Raw genomic sequence first — 22532 nt, 5'->3', positions numbered from 1 at the left:
AAATTGCAGAGCCATAACTAGTTGCATGGGATTCCCAATGAGGGCCCGCCCTTCACTGTTAGATAGTAATATAGAGCAAGAAATTAAATTTTGGCCTTATATACAGTGTTAAATACTGGGTTTGATACATTTGGAGTTCACACAGAACTGCAATTAACACAGAATTTGCGCATATTTTTGAAAAAGCATTTAAAACATAAACAAAAAAACCAAGGAAATAAGGAGGCAATGGCTGATCTTAAAATATGGCAGGAGATCAGACTATAGTTTACTTGGTTATATTGCTTTGGGTGCAAAAGGTAACAGCTGTGGATCCCTGGATGTCTCCTGAAATTTGGACGTTAATTTCATTGCATGCCCTGGTCAGAAATTACTGCTTTCCTATCACTTCCATTTCTCAAACCATAAGTTGTCCCTAATGTTATAAGACGGCCATGTTACCTTTTGCACCCAAAGCAATATAACTCAGTTAATTATTTATAGGCCTCTTACAAATGGTGGTCATATAATACAGAACACCTAAGACCCAGCCACGAAGAACAATAAAACACTGGCTAAGATCCAACAAAGCAGCAAACAAGGCACTGTCGGAAAACACTGCCAGGCATTGGGAGTTTTTCTTGTTCTTGTGGGGGGGTTCCCTACCATCAGCATTTCTAAGATAAGATGCTTATTAAAACTGGGCAGTACCTTTTCTCTTCTTTTTAATGATGGAAAATAATAGGTAGTTCACTGCAGCTAATAGATGAGACGACCCACTTTAATTTATTTTTACAAGCAACGTTACATCAGGTGCAAGATTCCCTATGTGTGCAACGAAAGCAGTAATGTTTACTGAGCCATGGCTTCTTGCATTATAGAGCAACCTTGCTTATTGAGGGGATTGAAGGCTGAACTGTCAAAATGTGAAAGATTCTAAATTCTTGGGTGGGGTGGACACACAAAATCCTAAATAGCCAGTTAGCAGCACCTGGAGGCTACCCTGAAGACCCCAGAAGAGTCACTTAGGGAATAAGGAGTTTAAAACTCTCCTTTTGTGCTTTCCCCACAATTTAAATAACCCCTTGTAAAGCTGCAATTGCCCTGACCTGGATAGCCCATGTCAGGGGTGGTCAAACTGCTCAGGAGCCACGTGTGGCTTTTTCACACATATTGTGTGGCTCTCCAAGTCAGTCAGCTTGGAAGAAGGTATTTGTCTCTTTAAGTCACTTCTCCAAGCCAAGCTGGCTGGCAGCTTGGAGAATGCATTTAAAATTAAAGTTGCTTTCTTTTCACCTCTCCCTCCCCTCTCCCCCATGTATTTGCCTGCCTTCCTTCTTCCTCCTCCCTCAAACATCTGATATTCATGTCTCGTGACTCTCAAATATCTGACATCTATTCCATGTGGCTCTTATACCAAACAAGTCTGGCCACCCCTGGCCCAGGTGAACTTGATCTTGTCAGATCTCAGAAACTTAGCAAGGTTTGTTAATATTTGTATGGGAGACCAACTGCCAAGGAAGTCGAGGGTCCCAAGGCAGAGGCAGGCTATGGCAAACCACCTCTGAACATCTTTTGCCTTGAAAATCCCACAGGGTCACCATAATCCAGCTGTGACTTGATGGCAAAAAGAAAAGGCTGCAATTAGTGTTATGAATGGGGAAACGATAGGCTGTGGCACTCGTATCTGTCTTTTCCCCAGGGCAGAGATGTTTTTGCAGCTTTGGAGCCACTTCATTACATGGCTCAGATAACCAATAATTCTACATTTCTAACAAATACAATTATATTTGTTTTTTTAATCACCAGAAACCACCTTGGGGTTTAAACTGAGAACATGGTAGGTGTATGAATGCATTTAAAATAAATATCCTTTCCGTTCACCCCAGTCTGAAATATGGGTTGTTACAAGGTGATTGTAAGGATTACTGAGTACAACTAAGAGGGCAAAAATAACCATGCCAATAATGCTTCATTATAACAAAGACAATTAATTGTATAACAAAATGTGTCTTATATTGATTATCATTTAGCTAAAGTTCCATTGTTTCTGAAACAACTGAGTACATTTATCATGCTTCAAACATACATCAGACAAATCTTTCTTAAAGTGACAGACAATAGTGACAATTGGTATATTTTTCACAAAGCTTTAAAGCTAATACAGACAATATCAAAGGGATTCTTCCTGCAGTTCCCTTCTTCACATTATGGACTAGTGTACAATAATATATAATCAATTTCATAATCAATTTTTGAGTAACATATATGCAGAAATCTAATTAACCTAATTTTACAATTTCCTGCAGCTATAATAAGGCTCTGAAACATATTCAGTTTTTTCAGTAAATGATAATCAATACAAGACACATTTTATTATACAATTAATTGTCTTTATTATAGCGAAGCACTATTGGCACGTTTATTTTTGCTCTTGGTTGTACTTTCTCACCGTGACCCCACTCTGGATTACTGAGTAGACATCTGTAAAGAAGCACTTAATACACCACTCGACAAATGCAAAGAACCATCAAGAAAAAGAGTATGATATCCATTTTAAGAAATACATACTTGATATCTCTCAAAATATCTTTGTCAACTGTTTTTTGGCAACACACAAAGCCACTCTTCATCTTCACTGTGTAGCAGATGTTGTGAAAAGTCACAGTGGTGGCTCTGGCCACGTCTTGAGATGACCGCTTCCTGCTTGGGACCCCATTTGTATTGGCCTCTGACATCGGGATGCTGATTTGGGCCTTGTGAGTCATCTCGGAGGCTCTTCTTCACCCTAGGAATCACAAAGCCGTTGATATGTATGCAAAGAAAACCCTCATATTTCACAGAATCCCTCAGTACATGGGACAAAGTTCAAAGGAGTGTTATCATCACTGTAAATCAAAATGTTGAATACATGATCTTGCCTTGCACCATGTCAGTCAGTAAGGTCAGCACTGTCTACTCTGTAGCATTCCTAATAACCCAAACTAGCCTAATCTTGTCAGAACCTGGAAGATAAGCATGGTTGACCATAGTCAGTAATTGGATGGGAAACCAGCAAGGAAAACAGGGGCTGCTATGTTGATTAAGGCAATGGCAAACCACCTCTGCTCATCTCTTGCCTTAAAAACCACAAGATGGAACTTCATGGGATTGCCATGCACTGGCTGTGACGTAAAGATATGCTTTATGGTCTACCATGAGTGGCAAGCAAAGGACTCAAAATATCTTTATCTGGCAGAAAACTCTCACACCTGTCACCTGATCATTTAGTGCTGGGTATCAAACCTGGGATCTGCCCATAAAGGGGACAATCTTCCATTGAGCCACAGCCATTCCCCATATAGAGGTGTGGACAGTTACTTCTTGCCATGGTTCTCCTCCTCCTATGGAACACGCTCAACACAAAACAACTGGGATACCTCCTACATCTTTCTCCCCTCACCAGATAGGACAGCAATGGGGAAGGAGTGCATTATTTTGTAATGGTAAAATCTTGTACCATTTATTGGTAAGATCTTGTACCATTTATTGGATTATCGGAAAGAAATTGCTAATGTATCCTGTCTATTAGCTAGATAAAGTGAAGCTGGTATCAAGTTGCACTTTAATCTTCTAGGAAGTTGAAGGGAGCAATCAGGCTGTGCCCATTTATTGACACCAGACAGCCACATCCTGTGCCCGCTGAAGCCAGCAAAGCATTCTTTATGAATGCTGACAAAGAGCCTTTAAAGTCATGGCCTTAGAGATCTTCTCCTTACCATCCCATTTAAAAAATTAAAAGAAAACAGCTTGGCAAAGATAGATCCAAGTGGGCAGCCGTGTTGGTCTGAAACAATAGAACAAAGTAGGAGTCAAGTGCACCTTTAAGACCAACAAAGTCTTATTCAGCACGTAAGCTTTCGTGTGCTAGAAGCACAATTCACCAGATAATAAGATGGAATAGCAAACAGTCCTAAATATAGAGAGAGTGGGCACTGAATTAGTATGCAAAATCATGGAAATGTTTGTTAGCAGATTAAAAGAAGCACAATTTGAGGTCTGGTGAGTGTTAGTTTATGTTAACTGGGCTGCATCAACAAGGGGGCAATATAAGTCAAAATAGCAGATTGATGTCTATGTGAAGTTCCATAAATAAGAGTCTGTTGTGACGTTAGCTCTGGGTTTAAAATGAGGGCATTAGTTTCTCATGAGGTTTAATTTAAACATGTAACACACATATAAACATCATTCTAGTTTGCCATTAGAAAAAAAATACATTAAAATATAGTGGAAGATAGGTTAGTTTATGTGATGAGATAAACAGCTAATATCTCTTATTTGAGTATGTCAAATTATTTGAGAATGGCAAAGAGTTCTGGAGAACTTGAAAGCTTGCTTTGGCGCAACATGGTCCAGACCCAGATCAGGCCCCCAGGGACTTTTAAATGGAGCAGTGACTCACAGCTGTAATACAGCTATGTCACCATGGCAGATTCACACACTCTTTAAAATCTAGTTTGACTCTTAGTAGATTTCGGGTCATGAAGGGCTATAGAGGTTAAGAACCAAGACCACAAACTGAATTCAGAAGCAAATCAGAAACCTGTATGAAGTCACAAAATGAGTGCAATGGTTGGAATTGTTGATCTGATTTTTCTGTTAGATAAATTTTAAAATATGTTCTCCTTTAATTACAACCAATTATTCCTCTCTAATCACTTCTGTAACAAGCCTGAGATACTTTTCTACCTGCATGACAAAAGTAATGGCAGATCAGTTTGGCATATTATTTCTGAGAAGAGATTATATAGATCCAATTTGTTTTTGATAGTCAAGGGAAAACCAAGAATATTTCATTCCCTCCCTCCTGCTTTTCCATTTTAATTTCTTGTTATTCCAAAACCTGAACTAAGCACACATCAGGCATGCTACAATCAGGGAAAGGAATGATGGAGGTGTAGGGGACAAAATTAAAAACCAGAACTTCAATGTTTAAGAATAATATGAGAAAAACCAGAAGCCATTGTGTGGGCTGTCCTCCCTTCAGAAGGATCTGCTTCTGTAGCTGGAACGGTGGCTTCCAGACCAGAGATTTTCTTGGGGAAGTGAGTTTTAATTGGAATTTCGTTGCACTTCATATATTTTCAAAGTTGGAAACACAAGTCACCTCAAGTCACAGGGTATAAGTGGTTTAATAAATAATTACCCTCAAACCCACCCCCTCAATTTTCCAGAGGAGTTAGCTATGTTAGTCTGTTGCTGCCAAATACCAGAGTCCAGTAGCACCTTTAAGACAGATTTTATAGTAGCGTTAGCTTTCGAGAAGCACAGCTCTCTTCGTCAAATGCAATTTCTCCTCAATTTTGTTTGCTAGCACACCTTCACAGACAGAAACTGCATTTCATTCAGCACTCAGGCCAAAAAAGGTTGCCTACCCCTGGTCTAATCAATGAGATTGCTTACAATTGAGCTGATGATGTGAAAGCCAATATAGTGTAGTGGTTAAGCTTGCCAAATTAGGAACTGGAAGACCCAGGGTCAAATCACCACTCTGTCGTGGAAATTTGCTCTATGACCTCGGGCAGGTTACACACTCCCAGTGTAGCTTAATTCACAGGGTTGTTGTGAGGATAAAAGGGTGAAGAGAATGATGTTCGCCACTTTGGGTGGAAGATGAGGTATAAATTAACCAATTTCGCACTAGACCTTTAATCCTGGTTTAGCCCTGTCCCCAAACTGACATTCTACACTAGAATCAGAGAAACCAATTATATGACTCTATGATCCTATGATTTTAGTGTAGAATGTCAGCTTGGGGACAGGGCTAAAACAAGATTAAAGGTCTAGTGCGAAAGATTAAAAAAAAAAAGAAGAAGCAGCAAAATCCAGTTTAAGTGTCACTAGTGAAAGTAAGCTAAATCTACTGTTCAACAGACTTTACAGTTTTGGTAAAGATTTTTAGGCTGAAGTTCTCAAAATGTGGGTTGTAAGGCCAAAAGGGAGGAAGAGAAATGGGATGAGCGGGGAGAAGCTATTGGCGGAGGCTCAATGAGACATTTGGGTCTGTTTCTGCATCGTGTCAAATACAGCCATGAAAAACAGCCTCAATCGCATATATTTATAAAGAATAAAGATGAAGTTGTTCAATATTAATTTATATGTGATTCTTTAATTTTATGTTGGGGAGGGGAAGAGAAGTATGAAGGCAGTATGCAAGCAGATCCCCAAAAAGAGAGCAAAGTTTAGAAACGGATCCTCCTGTGTCACAAAGCTTAAGGATCACGCCTGAAGGCATTTGCATTACATGCACAAAGATCACAAATGCGAGAAATGAAGTTATTTCTTTCCAAAGATAGGGCGCTTTCGTCCACAGTATACCAGCCAGATGTTAGCTTCGAAATTACTTTGGAGGAAAGTCACCAGTTCAAAGTAATTTCAAGGCTGACATACAACCAGTTCTGTTGTAGTTAGCTGCCTTCCTCATGCCATTTTCAATAGTAAAAAACCAATTGCCCTTCAATTGCATTGAAACCAATGGGACTTTGGGATTCAGCTAAGTTCCTTTGTTTTCACTGGATGATGTTCAGTGGCTGTATCAGTGCCAGACAGACTTGGACCACCAAACCTTATCTCTGCACAGGCTTATCCCAATGACACAAATGTATAAATTCCTCTTATTTAAGTCATGTCATGGCCCCCTCCCTCGCTGACCATACATATCTTTAAAGACTCGCTGCAAGCATTCAATTGTTCGGCAAGTCATGTTCTCATTTGAAAACTCCCTTTTAATTAGAATGCATGTGCAAAGAGTAATGAGTCACAACCACTTAGATTGTCTTCCTTGGTATCCATAGAGAACAGCAGTAGAACCTAATTATACAGTTGTTAACGAGAGCACTTTGGTATCTCTTTTTACCTCTTCAATCATACAAGGGAGTAACCTAGGAGGACAAACTACCCATCAAAAAACAAAATAAACCCGAAATTTCCAGAAGCCCATTTTAGACTTACCCTTTTAGCAAATTTAGAGGCAGCCACAGAACAGAAGAGTACACTGGAAGCAAAACCAGAACCTGCTGAAGAGGAACCAAATGGTGAAACTGCAAGGGTTGGCTTTGGGACAACTTGCAAAAAGGCACAAATTCCCACCACCACAACCGCCTGGCTGGGTCATCCAAAGGGCCAGTTTCAGCAGCATCAAGAGTTAATCCAAGAGAAGACAGCAGGCAAGTCTTCTGGCAGGGCCCTGTAAAGGAGACTGTTCAGCCCTCCCCTTTCCAGCTGCAATTAAGGGAGGGTGAAAGGTCTCCTTTAGGGAGGGGCAAACACAGAGGCTGGCTTGTCTCTTGGCCTTATTTTAATAGCTAATAACTGACAGTGCTCCGAGAGCCATTCCAAAGGTGCAGAAACTCACCGGTGTTCAGAACTGGACCTAGTTCTGTCTTGTGCCAGAGAGAGATCTCTTACATAATGTTAGAATAGCTATCTCCCCCTAACTCAGGAGCATGGCTTAGTCTTTCCCACTGGCCAGAGAAGGTCAAGGAGCAGCCAGGTTATGGGATGAGAATCCAGAGCACTTGTTGTAGGATCAGCATCATATGCAATTGCCTTCTAATACTAGACAAAAGATGCCACATTTTGCATACTTTGCAGTTTCCAGTGCATCTTCTAGGGCAACCCATAAAGAAAATGGGACAATAGCCCAACCTGGAGGTTACATAAGTATGAGTCAACATTGCTAGGTAAGCACAGAAGGGAAAAATAAAATCAAGATAGTAAAAGGTACCCCTAGTGATAATTACAATATGTTTCTTAAAAAGCAACAATGGGCCAAGGAATAAAATAAATACAGAAGTATGCAGACTAGGAAATTCTGTGTAGAATAACAGGTTGGCTACTGTGCTGTTCTGGTATGTACTGTGCCCGTGTACATACTGGTATGTACTATGCCAGTGTAGGAAAAGTTGTTTTTGTCAACTTTCTCCACCCTGTGCACAATTTTATAAACCTCGGACACATCACCTTTTAGCTGTCTGTTTTCTAAACTGAAAAAGCCCCAGACTCCAACTTTTCCTCAAAGGGAAGGTACTCCAACCCCCTAATCATCTTGGTTGCCCTCTTCTGCACTTTTCCCAGATCCATGATGTCCTTTTAGCGATACAGTGACCAGAACTGTACACAGTGTTCCAAATGAGGCTGCACCCTCAATCTATAGGTGAGCAATACAGCCTCAGCCTTTTTATTTTCAGTCCCTTTCCTAATAATTCCCGACACAGAGATTACCTTTTTCACTGCTGCAACATACTGGGTTGACACTTTCATTGAAGTTATCTACTATGACCCCAAGTTCTTTTGCCTTCTCAGTCTCAGCAAATTCAGACCCCCATTAGACTATGGTTGGGGGGGGGGAGTTGTCCCAATGTTTTCTTCTCACCCAATTTGTGGAGATCCTCCTAGAGTTCTTCACAACTGTCCTTGGTTTTCTCCCTACAGAAACAAAACAAGGGCCGAGATCAGACACACATAAACTGACGAGATGGGCATGGATGAAAACCAGATGCATGTCAGATTTTATGCAGTTGTCCAAACATCAGCATCTGGCAATGGTCGTTGGCTCGTTCGTGTCCCGAACTGCCACGACTGAGACGCGGACTTTTTTGATAGTACATTAAATCCAGAATAAGAATGCTTCTGATGACTCCCGCGCATACTTTCTATGTTTGAACGCTCCATTGTAGCCGACTCGTCGCAAGCGCACATCCGCTTCCCTGCGAGAGCCCACTCCAAATGATATCATTGCGCCAGCAATTGTTGACTCAGCCTTCCAACCTTCCGAGGTTGGTAAAATATATACCCAGCTTGCTGGAGGGGAAAGTGTAATGACTGGAGAAGGCAATGGCAAACCACCCCGTAAAAGGTCTGCCGTGAAAACTTTGTGAAAGCAGCGTCACCCCAGAGTCGAAAACGACTGGTGCTTGCACAGGGGACCTTTCCTAAATGGAGGGGGGGAGGCAGATCACCCACCTTTGCTATCTCCCAGCCAGGGGAGGAGGATGACCCACCTTTGCTGTCTCCCCGCCAGGAGAGACAGCAAAGAGAGTTGCTGTGCCCTCCCATTTAAATACCACGGCGGGGTGTTTAAATGGGGGGGGGGAGATCCCACACCTTTGCTATCTCCCTGCCAGGCGGAGAGACAGCAAAGAGAGTTGCCATGCTCCCCCCACAATTTAAACACCACGGCGGGGTGTTTAAATGGGGGGGGGGGAGGAAGATCCCACACCTTTGCTATCTCCCTGCCAGGCGGAGAGACAGCAAAGAGAGTTGCCATGCTCCCCCCACAATTTAAACACCATGGCGGGGTGTTTAAATGGGGGGGGAGGAAGATGACCCACCTTTGCTGTCTCCCCGCCAGGCGGAGAGACAGCAAAAAGAACTCCTGGACTTCCCCTTCCTTTCCAGGTGTTTAAATGGGGGGGGGGCAGATCGCCCATCTTTTCTGGCACCTTTAAAAAAAAAAAAGCCAAGCACGATATCCCACGGTACTGCGCTTACGCGAGTGTGGAATGCCATCTCAAAAAAATGAAGTCCGGTTGAGCACTCTGATAGACCAGCGACATGGGATAGAACGGGAGCCTGGCTGTTGTCTGATCGGGAAATTGGTTGTGCAGATTATAACAGAGGCGCATTGCAGATGGATTTAATGGTGAGTGTGACTGCACCTCTGTAGTCCCAGTAAAAGTAGTCCCAGAATAAAATCAAAACTACTTCTAATCTTGGAGTTTAGCTGAGGGTAAAAACAGGGTAAAAACTGGGTGGTGGTAATAGAATTTGTGAATCAGCAAGTTAAGAAAGAATTAAGCACCAAACTTTCTATTTCAGTTTCCCTTTTACCAATGTCCTCCCCATGTCTGTTTACTATTGGGAAGCAGTCAAAATCATAAACTTGAGGCTACTGACCAGAGAACTTTGTAGGTCTTGCCTCAAGGCCTGGCTTGGCTGCCAATTTTCCTGCAGGTTACGAATGCCAGTCTCCTGGTGGGACCTGGGGATCCCATGGAATTACAGCTCATCTCCAGACTATCGAGATCAGTTCTTAGGGTTCCCAATCCCCAGGTGGGGGCAGGGGATCCCCCGGTTTGGAGGCTCTCCCCCCTCTTCGGGGTCATCAGAAAGCAGGGCGGGGAGGGAAACATCTGCTGGGCACTTCATTATTCCCTATGCAGGCCAATTCCATGGGTATCTGGTGCTCTAGGGGGGCTGTTTTTTGAGGGAGAGGCACCAAATTTGCTGCAGAGTATCTCCTTGAAACACCCTCCAAGTTCCAAAAGTATTGGACCAGGGGATCCAATTCTATGAGCCCTAAAAGAAGGTGCCCCTATCCTTCATTATTTCCACTGGAAGGAAGGCATTTAAAACGTGTGCAGTCTCTTAACAAGTGATGGCCAGAACTCCCTTTGGAGTTCAGTTGTGCTTGTCACCGCTCCACCTCCAGTGTCTCCTGACTCCACCCCCAAAGTCCCCAGATATTTCTGGAATTGGACTTGGCAACCCTATCAGTTCTCCTGGAGAAAACGGATGCTTTGGAGGCTAGATTGTATGGCACTGTACCTCACCGAGGTCTCTGCCCTCCCCAGGCTCCATCCCCAAATCTCCAGGGGTTTCCCAACCTGGATCTGACAAGCCTACCCCACCCCTTCCCTGTGAGTGGTAGAGGATTGGCGGCTCTATTGCAGGCCTACATTTCCCAGAGCCCCTCCAAGCCTCAGGATTGGGCCTTGTGAAAAAGGAGGGAAAATATGTACCAATCATCATGGAGGCGGAGCTCTAATAGAGCATATAAGGACCTTCACAGAAAGTGTGATTAACTGGCCTACTGGGATCAGGTTTTAGCGTAGGAAGAGGAAACAAGAAAAGCAGTCACCTTAGGGAGCTTTGTTGTTTTCCAGCTGCCCTCTTTTCTGTGTGAGTTTTGCCCTGTGTGGTTATTGTGTCCTTCTTTATAACTGTTCTGTTATTTACTTACCTGCTGTCATATTTGTTTAATAAATAGTTTATCATTCATTCTGCTTGGGTCTTTCACATTTCAAATTGGGTTAATACATTAGGGCATGCCCTGACTGAGGGTATGGCTGCCAGCTCCAGGTTAGGAAATACCTGGAAAACTTGGGGGGGGGGGGGAGCCTGAGGAGGGTGGTGTTTGTGGAAGGTAGGGTCTTCAATGGTGTGTAACACCATAGAGTCCACCTTCCAAAACAGCCATTTTCTCCTGTAATCCCAGGAGATCTCCAGTAGCCACCTGAGGGTTGGCAGCCCTGCCCGAGGGGCAGGGAGGGTGCACTCGGCCTTCTCTAGAGACACCAAATTTTTAGTATAACATCCAGTACCTCTCCTTAAAACACCCTCCAAGTTTCAAAAAGATTGGACTAGTGGGTCCAATTCTATGAGTCCCAAAAGAAGGTGCCTCTATCTATTATTCCAAATGGAACGAATTTAAAAGGCATGCAGTCCCTTTAAATGTGATTGCTAATCACATTGATTGATTGCCAATCACATGTGATTGTTCAGTTGTGCTTCTCACACCTTTGCTCCCTGTTCCACCCCCAAAATCCCCAGATATTTATTGAGTCAGACCTGGGAACCCTATGAGGTCCTACTTCCCAGGGCTCCACCCCCAAATCTCCAGGAAGTTACCAGTCTGGAGTTAGAAACCGTATGTTATACTAGGCTGGCAATACTCATTCTGAGCACTGTCTTCCAAAATGGCATCTGCCCCATTTCAAAGAAAAGTGGACAAGGCCCTTGTATGTCCAGGCTTGTGACTGGCGGGTGGTTTCCACTTTGAAACAAATGCCACAAGAGAAGTGAGGAAGTGGTGAGCCTTTCTGATGTGCAGGCCTCATGTAAGGGATGTAAATAAATACGCTTCTGTTGATCGATATAATTGTAAATGTGGTCTCCATAAGCTGTGGAGTGAGTACCACTATTACATGGGTCATTTTGTAAAAAAAGAGGTGCCAGAGCTCAATAGCACAACTCATTTGCATATGCCACACACCCCTGACATCACTGGAAGGTGTACTAAATTATATCAGCTCAGCATCTACCTTCAAATGCTTCTTGAATTAGAATTGTCATCATAAAACCTTACTCCCAGCATACTTTTTCAATTACTTTCTCTATGTGGCCACAGTGGCATGATGAACATTTACATCTGTCCACTTTATACATTTTGGTTATTTTCCAATTTTTTGTGGGAGGAAATATTAGAAAGTCTGTCAAATCTTAAGAGTTCAGCAAAATTCTCACAGGGGGTTTGAACAATGGAGCCAAGAAGCAATTATTTGGGAGGGGAGGATAAGAAAGAAAGAACACAATAAAATTTAGAGGTTCCAGAGTTTTGCTCCTGTGAGCTCGCACCTAAAATGAGGCCTGCTGCTGCCTTTGGTTAATACTTTACCCCCTTGTGTTTTCTTTCTGATCTGGTGAAAGTGGGGTTACTGTTATTTTGCATGTAACTGTGTACTATTTTTTTAAAAAATAGACCATGATGTTTGAAAATCAGCTTAGATGTCATGCCATGGTTTAATTAGTAAACTATGGTTGGCCTGAATGTCCAAATAGGCTCACATCAGTGACATTGGGGCAATGCTCTGGTATTTGGGCAAAACCCCTCTATGTTAAGAACATTAGAGGTATTTGGGCAAAACCCCTCTATGGTAAGAACATTAGAGAAACCATATTGGATCAGGCCAATGGCCCATCCAGTCCAACACTATGTTGTTGTTCAGTCGCACAGTCGAGTCCGACTCTTTGTGACCCCATGGACAAAATCATGCCAGGCCCTCCTGTCTTCCACCATCCTCCAAAGTCTGCTCAAATTCATGTTTGTTACATCAGTAACACTGTCCAGCCATCTCATCTTTTGCTGTCCCCTTCTTCTTTTGCCTTCTGTTTTTCCTAGCATCAGGATCTTCTCCAGGGAGTGCTCCCTTCTCAATTGGTGGCCAAAGTATTTGAGCTTCAGCTTCAGCATCTAACCTTCCAGGGAACAGTCTGGGTTGATTTCCCTTAGGACTGATTGATTTGATCTCCTTGCAGTCCAAGGGACTCTCAAGAGTCTTCTCCAGCACCACAGCTCAAAAGCATCTATTCTTCTGCGCTTGGCCTTCCTTATGGTCCAGCTCTCACAGCCATACATTACTACTGGGAATACCATCGCTTTGACTATACGGATTTTTGTTGGCAGGGTGATATCTCTACTTTTTATTAAACTGCCCAGGTTCGCCATAGCTGTCCTCCCAAGAAACAGACGTCTTTTAATTTCATGGCTACAATCACCATCTGCAATGATCTTGGATCCCAGAAATGTGAAGTCTGTCACTACTTCCATGTCTTCCCCTTCTATTTGCCAAGGTGTGATGGGGCCAGATGCCATGATCTTAGTTTTTTGATGTTGAGTTTCAGTCCAACACACAGTGGCCCAAAAAAACAGGCAGAAGGCAAATTTACCATACAGGTTTTGCCCCAATACCAGAGTGTTGCCCTGATGTTGCTGTTTGATGACATCACTTCTGGGTCACATCAGAAGTGTACATCAGCTGGGCATCCCTTCACACCTTCTGCCAGTTGCCTAGCAACCCTAGTAAGTACCATGGTGCCAGTGGTCATCACATTGAGCATCATTAGTTCTACCCTAATAACAGCACGGACTTTTCTGTTGCCTACAATCTCATGTGTCTGTGTGGTGTTCAGAATATATTGTTAAAGACAACCTTGATCTCCATGACAAAGCAGGGGAGTTTTATGCCAGGAATGCATGACTGCCTCTCATATAACCATAAACATTCTCACAGCCATATAATAAAAACTGATTATGGCCATTAATAGCTAGTTACACAAAGATATTTGACCTTTTACATCAGACACTTTATAAAATCATGTTACAGCTCTTTCCCACCCTCACTTTCAAGGCAATGATATAACATGAAAATTAATCCATTTGAGATTGTCCTGTTAACTCTGTATGGAACTTTATATAAGAGAAAAGATTAGTGTAGGACTCCCTATCAAGTGAAGAGCCCCATGGCGCAGAGTGTTAAAGCTGCAGTACTGCAGTCCTAAGCTCTGCTCACGACCTGAGTTCAATCCCCAGCGGAAGCTGGGTTTTCAGATAGCTGGCTCGAGGTTGACTCAGCCTTCCATCCTTCTGAGGTTGATCAAATGAGTACCCAGCTTGCTGGGGGGAAAGCGTAGATGACTGGGGAAGGCAATGGCAAAACCACCCCGTAAAAAGTCTGCCGTGAAAACGTTGTGAAACGACTGATGCTTTCACAGGGGACCTTTCCTTTCCCTATCAGTGTCACGGGCTGGGGCCAGGCCAGGCGAAGTCCAGGGGCAGTCCAAGGTCTGTAGCTGGGTAGCAAGGAGGGTCCAAAGCGCCAAAACCGAATCACAGTCCAGGTATCGTAGGTCAGAGGTTCAGAAGCCAAAGTCAGGGGGTCCAGAAGTCAATGCCAGAGTCAGGGGGTCCAGAAGCCGAAGTGGATGCTAGAACGTCAGGTAAGTGACTAGTTGCTTCCACAAAGCCTTCTCTCAAAGCCCACAGCTATATAGCCCTCTGCTGTCTGTTGCCCATTTGGGCTAATTGCTGACTCAGAGGGCAGCCAGGATCCTGCTGAGACTCAAGCACCCTCACTCCTAGAAGGGCCAGAATCCTTTCAAAACTCAGGGTTCAGGGAGCGTCTTGCTCGTGAGCGTGCCACCCTCCTCCGATCCCTGAGGTCCTGACGAAGGCGGTCACGCACACGAGCCACCCAAGAGGGCGAGGCAGGGGGGCTTGGATCTTCTCCAGCAGGAGGCAGGGGCACTGGTGCAGTTGGCAGGGGCACAGTTTCTTCTGCAGGCTCGGCTTCTTCTGCAGGGCCCCCAGCACCCATGACACTCAGGTATATTGACTTGATTTCAAAGCATTTTCTTCTTGGCCTGGTACATCATTGAGATTGAACTCAGTATAACCGTATGGGATTGTTGAGTGCTACAAATCAGTAAAACTCTCTTAAAAGTTCACTCTAGAATGCTATGACAGGGGCAGGTGGGAGGCAAATTCAAGATTTGAAGTTAATGAGAAACAAATTGAAAATAAAACCACAATGTCCATAATGCCATTTTATATCTGTCCAGGGCAACCACGTTTACATTGACATGCTATGTAAAGTTATTCCCTTCTAAGTTCATTGACTTTAATAGACTCAACAGGGCATAATTTTTGGTTGCTGTAGATTGTCTGGACTCTGTGGTCTTGGGATTGTGAGACCTGATGTTTCACCAGCAACTGTGACTGGCATCCTCAGAGATGTAACCCAGAAAATTGGAGTTCTCTCTGGGTCAAATTGTGACCGCGGCCACACAGCCCGGAAAACCTACAACAACAACAACCAATGGACTCCGACCATGAAATAGGGTTGCCAAGTCCAATTCAAGAATATCTGGGGACTTTGGGGGTGGAGCCAGGAGCAAGGTTGTGACAAGCACAATTAAACTCCAAAGGGAATTCTAGCCATCACATTTAAAGGGACTGCACACTTTTTAAATGCGTTCCCTCCATTGGAAATAATGAAGGATGGGGCACCTTCTCTGGGGGCTCATAGAATTGGACCCCCTGGTCCAATCTTTTTGAAACTTGGAAAGTATTTTGGGGAGAGGCACCAGATGCTATGCTAAAAATTTGGTGTCTCTACCTCAAAAACAGCCCCCTAGGAGCCCTAGGTTCCTGCAGATCAATTCTCCATTATACCTATGGGAATCGGTCTCCATAGGGAATAATGAAGAGACCAGCAGACATTTCCCTCCCCTGCTTTCTGATGACCCTGAAGCAGGGGAGGGCCTCCAAATCGGGGGATCCCCCTTCCCCCACCTGGAGATTGAGCAACCAACGAAGAGCTACACAGATAAGGGAGCAGGAAGTTTTTTTCCGGGTTTCGTCACCTTGAGCTCAGTGGGGGTCAGCGGAGCTTGTCTCTTGCAGCCCCCCTGAATCGGGCAGTTGTAGAGGTTGCCTTTAGGCATGGGGTTGCCTTTAGGCATGGGGCTTTTGCAGGGAGACAGGGATACAGCAGCGGCTGTTCCTGCTCTTGTGCGCTTCAATGCTTTGCTGGCTTGATCGCCATTACGACAGAAAGAGGTTGCTTTCTCAGCTTGCTTTCTTTGCTGCTAACAAGCCTTTGATGTATTGCTTTCCTGTCTCAAACATGGCAATTCTACTCTGCAAGTAAGTTTGCTTTTCATACCATCAGCTAATGAGTCGTTTTACATAACAACAAACGAGTCAGTTCAAAGGAAGGGAAAGGGGTGAATTCTCCCCCCCCCTTTCCTGTGAATCTGGCTTCCAAAAGATAAAAAGAACAACTTTGCCTTCAACAATCTGAATTTGACTGAATATAGATTCTTAAATCGACCCAGATTGTGATTGAATAAGTGATAAAGAGACTATTATTTGGTTATAATTTGGTCTGAACAGATGAGATATATTCCAAAGAGATTGGTATTTGTCGTCTGAGTGCAACTGAAATGGCAACAATCAAGATTTACGGCTGGTGGAGATTTGGAAGGATAGACTAACTGGATCTCTGAGTTACTTTTCAACTTTGATTATTAGACTGAGTTATTGGGTGGAGTAAAATGGCATCACAAAGCGAAATGTTTCATTAGAAAGATACAATGGATATCATATTTTCTCTATAGCAGGACCTTGGTTTATTAACAGAGTTGATAAAAAGCAAATGGGAGCTTTTATGTTGAAAGCTAGCGAAAACTTGAATCTACGTGGGCAGAGTGACAAAGAGATCTTGGTGACGTCTGTGGAGTTGGAAATGGAAAAAGATCCGTCAGGAAATGAAAAGAAGAAACTAAAATGGAACCTTATGGCACAGTTACTAAGAAGAACTGGAAGTTAAGGCTGTTTTAAGTTTTTTTTGAGAGGATCTAATGGCGCGGGATTTTTACTATCGTTACTGAGAGGGGTGCTTGCATTAAGGAGAGAGGATGCACATTTCATCAAAAAAAATCAAAACGTGGAAAACTTTCAGGAAGAAGGGATTTTAAATTGTTTTCCCTCTCTGTAGGTAATTGGATAATATGGAACTCTCAACAAGATATGTGATTTAAAAGGCAAAGTGAGAGCTTTGGGACACAATAGGTTTGTTCCTCTCTGATTAATATGGACATAAGAGCTAAAGGATTGAAAAGTTCTGAAAAGAAATTTAGATAAATAAACAGTTAACTTGGATTAATTTTTAAGAAGACAGACAACACAATTATTTTGTAATCTGGTAGATCTGCTCTTAATATGTTTGTTTGGAGAAATTGCTTATATTGAGATAGATAAACTAATATGCTCCTTGTTTACCATTTTTCCTTTTTATCTCTCCACTTTTTATGTTATTTTAAATTTGATCTTTTTCTCTATCCGTTTGAAATATGTAAGTTAGAAGGATAAAGAAATATTTTTTATGCCTATCTAAATGATGACGTTGTTAAAATAAAAAGTCAGTTTGTTTTTTTAATATGGTTGAGCTTATCCAGTTAGTTCTGTGTTGAGATCTTGGTGACTTTTTTATTATTATATCTACGTTTGCTGAAGAAGAATAGTTCAGACTTGTTTTTTTAGTAATAGTTTAGTAAAAAGTGTACAATGGAAAATGAAGATGGTAGAATATAAGGGGAAAACTCAATACTTGCAGGTAGAAAGGATTAGGTATTTTGTTTTGAGGTAAAAATGTAACTGATACATTTGCAGCTTTCTTCGTTTCTGATCTCCCGCTCTCTAGTTCTCCCTCCCTCTTGATATTTCTGTACTTGTGCTTATGCTTTTTATTTTTGTAGTTAAAATTAATAAAAATTAATTTCTAAAATTCCAGATAATGGAGCAGGGAAAAAGGTATAACGCGAAAACCAACCTCAAACTTATGTATAAATAATACTCTTCACTAATATTCCAAAGATTCAGATAATTTGTCACATATTACATACACAGTGTGAATACATAAGGAACATACACCCTCACCCAAAGTCACTCACAAGCAAATAAATATCCAATATTTCTCATTTGTAAGGTTTATAATCCAATATTGAAGTCTTCCATGGAGAACCACGCTCCAGCAATTCTCTCTTTGGTACAGCAAAGCATAGGAAGTAAGACGCAACTCGGCAGTATTTTATCCAACATTTCACATTCTCTTCTATGAGCGTTCAGTTATCTCATTCAAATGCTGATACTAAACAAAATCGCTACGTGGTATGGTCAATTTCCTTTTTTTCTAATAAACAATTTTTATTGAACTTTCTTTAACCTTGATACAACAGTCCTTTAAACCTTGAAAGTTACAGAACAGAGGATTTAGTATAGTAACAGGTATGCATGTCTAACGTATGGAATTTAACCATTAAAATTTGCGGTATTTTGTGTAAACAATAGGGTGAAAATAATTTTGAATTACTTAACTTAGCTTAAAATCTACCTAGAAAATAGTAAAGTAACTAAAAAGATACATATTTCCTAAAAGTATATTAATGATTGGTACATAAGATTACTTGGTATAATCTCCTGTTGAGTTAAAATGGTAACTATTGGGAACCAAGGGATTACAATCTTTTTCTCATAAAATGACAAAGAGGTGTTATAACAACCAAAGGCAATTTTACTATAAATAAAATGTTTCCAATGGTTTAATAATATAGTCTCTGGACCGTTAGGAATCTTTATTGAGAGCATGATCTGTGTTTTCTCAGTGATTTTTTGCCAAAATTTCTGTAATTGAGAGCAAGACCACCAGCAGTGCATGAAGTCAGCTTCCTTTCCACATGTTTTGTAACAATGTCTTGAATATGAGGGATTAATGCGATTCAAGGTTTGTGGAGTCATATACCACCTTGTAGTTAATTTCAACGATTGCATTTTAACAGAATAGATTTTTGATTGTGAATTTGCTAGCGTCTATATATCAGTCCATTCCTCCCCTGTTAGTTGTTTTTGTAAGTCACTATGCCATTGTTTTTGAAAAAACGTGGTCTCCTCATTTAATGTGATAAGTAACTTGTATATTTTTTAAAGAAATCCTGGTTCTTGTTCTACTTTTTTATGGAGTCAATTTCCAGGTAACCCTACTGTGAAAGCCTTCAACAACATAGACTGTAACTTTGTTTAGGGTGTTTTAGGGTTACCAACCTCCAGGTGGAGCCTGGAGATCTCCCAGAATTACTTCCCCTGGAGAAACTAGCAGCTTTGGAGGGTGGGTTCTGTGGAATCATACTCTGCTGAGGTCCTTCTCTCCCCAAACCCCACCCTCCTCAGGTTCCACTTTCAAATCTCCAGGAATTTCCCAATTCAGATGTGGCAGCCCTAGTTCGAATGCCCTGTACAGTTCTGGTTACTTCATCGTAAACAGAATATTGTAGACTGGGGGAAGAATTGCAAATGGCAACTAAAGTTATGGTGTTAGAACATCTTCCTTACAAAAGAGTAAAGTTAAAGAAGCAGGTGGGAGGGGTAAATAGAGATCAAGGCATACTTCGGACTGCTGGTGCCCCATCCACGTAGTTCCACATCCTGCTTCACAGGATGGCCAACCTGGGGAGGGGCAACAACACAGAGCACAGAGGGCAAGCCCTCCCTTTGATGTAGCCTCCTCATGCTGGTGTTTAGAAATCTGCTGTCTCTGAATATCAGACTAGATGTGATGCAGCAGCAGGAAATCTGTAGAGCGGCCATTCTCCAGGTGGTGACTGATCTCTTGGAATTAAAACTAGCCTCCAGGTTACAGAGATCAGTTCACCTGGAGAAAATGGCTGCTTTGGAAGGTGGACTAGGCTTCCCAACCCCCCCCGCCCTGGCGGGGGACTCCAGAATTTATAGCCTCCTCCCCTGCTCTTCAAAAGTCCAGAAGCGGGAGGGGGGAGGGGAATGGCTCCAATTTCATGCCACTCTCCTGGAGAGAGCCTGCCTGATTCCCTGCACCCACCGAAGGCTCGGCACTGGAGTCCAGTCATCACCCAGGCATGCTAAGAAAGAGCCTAAAAAGAAGGGAAGGGAGGGGGGGGGTGTCTGTCCTGTCCTGTTAGTAAGGAAGATTTGTAGAGCCTGCGCGATTTGTAGATCTCATTGCTCAAACGGTGGTTGGTGTGTAAATAAACATTCCTTCCAGGCACCGAGAGAGGGAGATCTAGCAAACATTTTCTCCTCACACAAACCTGCCCTGTGCCTTCACTACAGAACAGAAAGGCATGAGGTGTTCTTGATGAGATTTTGAATGATGCATGAACTGATAAACTGCCTTGCCCTCAACCTGTCAGCAGCAACTTCTGCAGAACTTTGCAGTAGAATACTTATTGAGAACTTTTGGGGTTGCTTTGCTTTTAAGACGAAAAGCCTCTCTTCCAGAACAGGAATTGCAGTGGGTGGGTGTACAGGCAAGGAGTAATCTTCTGACGCTGTTTTGCTCTGCTGCTAAGGTGCTTTCTACAATGATTTAAGGTATTGGTTTAGAGTGCTTAAGTTTTCGTTTTATGTGCTTTTCAGCCGGGCTGGGCTAAGCGCAGTCCCAGCCTTGTGTTCTTGTGGAGACTGTTTATTTTTTCATTGTCTTATCTGATTTATTGCCTCCTCTGCTTTTATTGCCTTTGGCTACCCCATGTTCAGCTTAACTTTAGTATATGCTGGCCCGGGTGTCTGGAACATTCTGAAGAAATTTGTCTTAATTTTTAAAACCTTGCTAAAACTTTGAACCCAGTGGCACCTTTAAGACCAACAACGTTTAATTCAAGGTATATTTTTTCATGTGCAAGCATACTTATTCAACTCATTTCCAGATTACAGAAGTCATTTTCACTTGAGAAAATGGGTGTTAAACTAACCTATTTTTATTTGCTAGCATTGTTTAGCTGAGTTAATTATCTTGCTCTCCTTCCCCCCCCCCCTTAAGATATAGCAGGTTTTTTTTTTATCACAACAAACACACCAAACAAACCAATCCTATAACAACTGGGGGGAGGGATTTTCCAGGTAAAGATCAGATAGTTTGACAGGAATTGTATTTTTTTGTGAAAAAGAAGCAATATAGTTTATTGCATTATGAATATGTTGGTTCTAGATGACATTTAAACATATTTTTGAGCAATGTTTCCTCTAAGCTGAGTTAGTGTGAGCTAGTTCAGTTTTTAGTCTCCAGCTCACACATTTTTGTCTTAGCTCAGGAAAAATGGCCCCACATGAAACTAATTTATGCAGGAGCTCATGACTTCAATGCCAGTAGCTCACAAAGTAGATTTTTTGCTCACATGACCCCACAGCTTAGAGGGAACATTGCTTCTGAGTCTCAGGTGTTCTAAATGCAGTACTGCAGATATTGCTTTGATATTGTGTTCTTTTCTAATCCCACTAAATGGAAAGACGAATAACTGATACTTGAAAGTATTTCCTGGAATTATGGCATATCTCCAGATTACAAAATCAATTTCTACTGGAGAAAATGGATGCTTTGGAGGGTGGCCTTTGGGAGCATTGTAATCCCCTGAGTTCTGTGTCCTCCCCAGGTTCCACCTCCAAGTCTCCAGGAATACCCCAACCTGGAGCTGGCAACCCAACTCCTGCCTCTGGTCAGTGACAGGTCCTGGCAACCCTAGAGCTATTCTATTACATGATGGTAACCAGAGCTGCTTATTAGGATTTTTGGTAGGGGTGATATATGCAAACCTCCACTCCCAATTGCTAGACATAGAGGAGGACATAATATGCTCTAGTGTGCATATAAGAATTTTCTCTGGTGTGAATTATCTTAAGCTTCCAAATTGCCAAGTTCCTGAAGCATAAAGAGCTACAAATTCTTTTTTGTGGCAAAGGGAATGCAACTGAGAAATACCTGACCACAGAATTACCAGAGGTATGATAGAGCTACTTAGCCTTGTAATTGTGTTTGACCTGAGAAGACAGCAGTAACTAAGTCTTACTAGGTTGGGAATGGCTTCCACTGTTTAAGGGGGAAGCCCATATCTGTTTTGAATTAAGTGACATTATTTAGCAAGCTTTCATCCAAATTTGTCAATTAGAATCTTATCATTTGAATTGAGTCTAGCACTAAAGTCTCTCTCCCCCCCCCCCCCCCTTTAGAATCAGGTGTGCTGGAGTATCTAATAAAAGTTCTTCAATAAAAAATTCAGATTAATTACAGCACCTTGCTATATCTGATCATTTTTGCTGGGGAGGGATATATACATTTAGTATTAGAAGAGACCCCATTTTGAAGTGTAGGAGGATAGCCATTGCCCATGGGTTTGAATTTTTTAGATGGACACATTCAATTTAAGTGATGTAGAAATTAGGATTCCTAAACCCCCGTGAAGGGTTTTAGAGGTGGGGTTTGATGCAGTGTGCTGGAAGTGATATAGAGGAGTGAAGCTCAGGAAGTGACATCACTTGACCTTTGACTTGGAAGTGATGTCATTTCCTTGCTCCTGGCTCCACCCCCAAAGTCTCCTGGCTCCACCCCCAAAGTCCCCAGATATTTCTTAAATTGGACTTGGCA

At 42.3% G+C, this 22532-nt stretch overlaps 1 protein-coding gene across 1 annotated transcript in view; it reads right to left on the bottom strand.

Moving 5' to 3' along the window:
• LOC132577340 (broad substrate specificity ATP-binding cassette transporter ABCG2-like) overlaps positions 1-7243 on the bottom strand; it is a 31216-nt gene extending 23973 nt beyond the window's left edge. The window contains exons 1-2 of the mRNA XM_060247072.1: positions 6970-7243; positions 2551-2767 (exon numbers count right to left, since the gene is read on the bottom strand). Coding sequence (XP_060103055.1) covers positions 2551-2747 — 197 coding nt within the window. The 5' untranslated portion in view covers positions 2748-2767; positions 6970-7243. The remainder of the gene's footprint in view (positions 1-2550; positions 2768-6969) is intronic.
• Between the last annotated feature and the right edge of the window lie 15289 nt (positions 7244-22532).

Source organism: Heteronotia binoei, chromosome 9 (assembly GCF_032191835.1).
Source record: "Heteronotia binoei isolate CCM8104 ecotype False Entrance Well chromosome 9, APGP_CSIRO_Hbin_v1, whole genome shotgun sequence".
Taxonomy (NCBI): domain Eukaryota; kingdom Metazoa; phylum Chordata; class Lepidosauria; order Squamata; family Gekkonidae; genus Heteronotia; species Heteronotia binoei.
The sequence above is the reverse complement of the archived record's forward strand: the minus strand, read 5'-3'. Positions and strand labels throughout refer to the sequence as shown.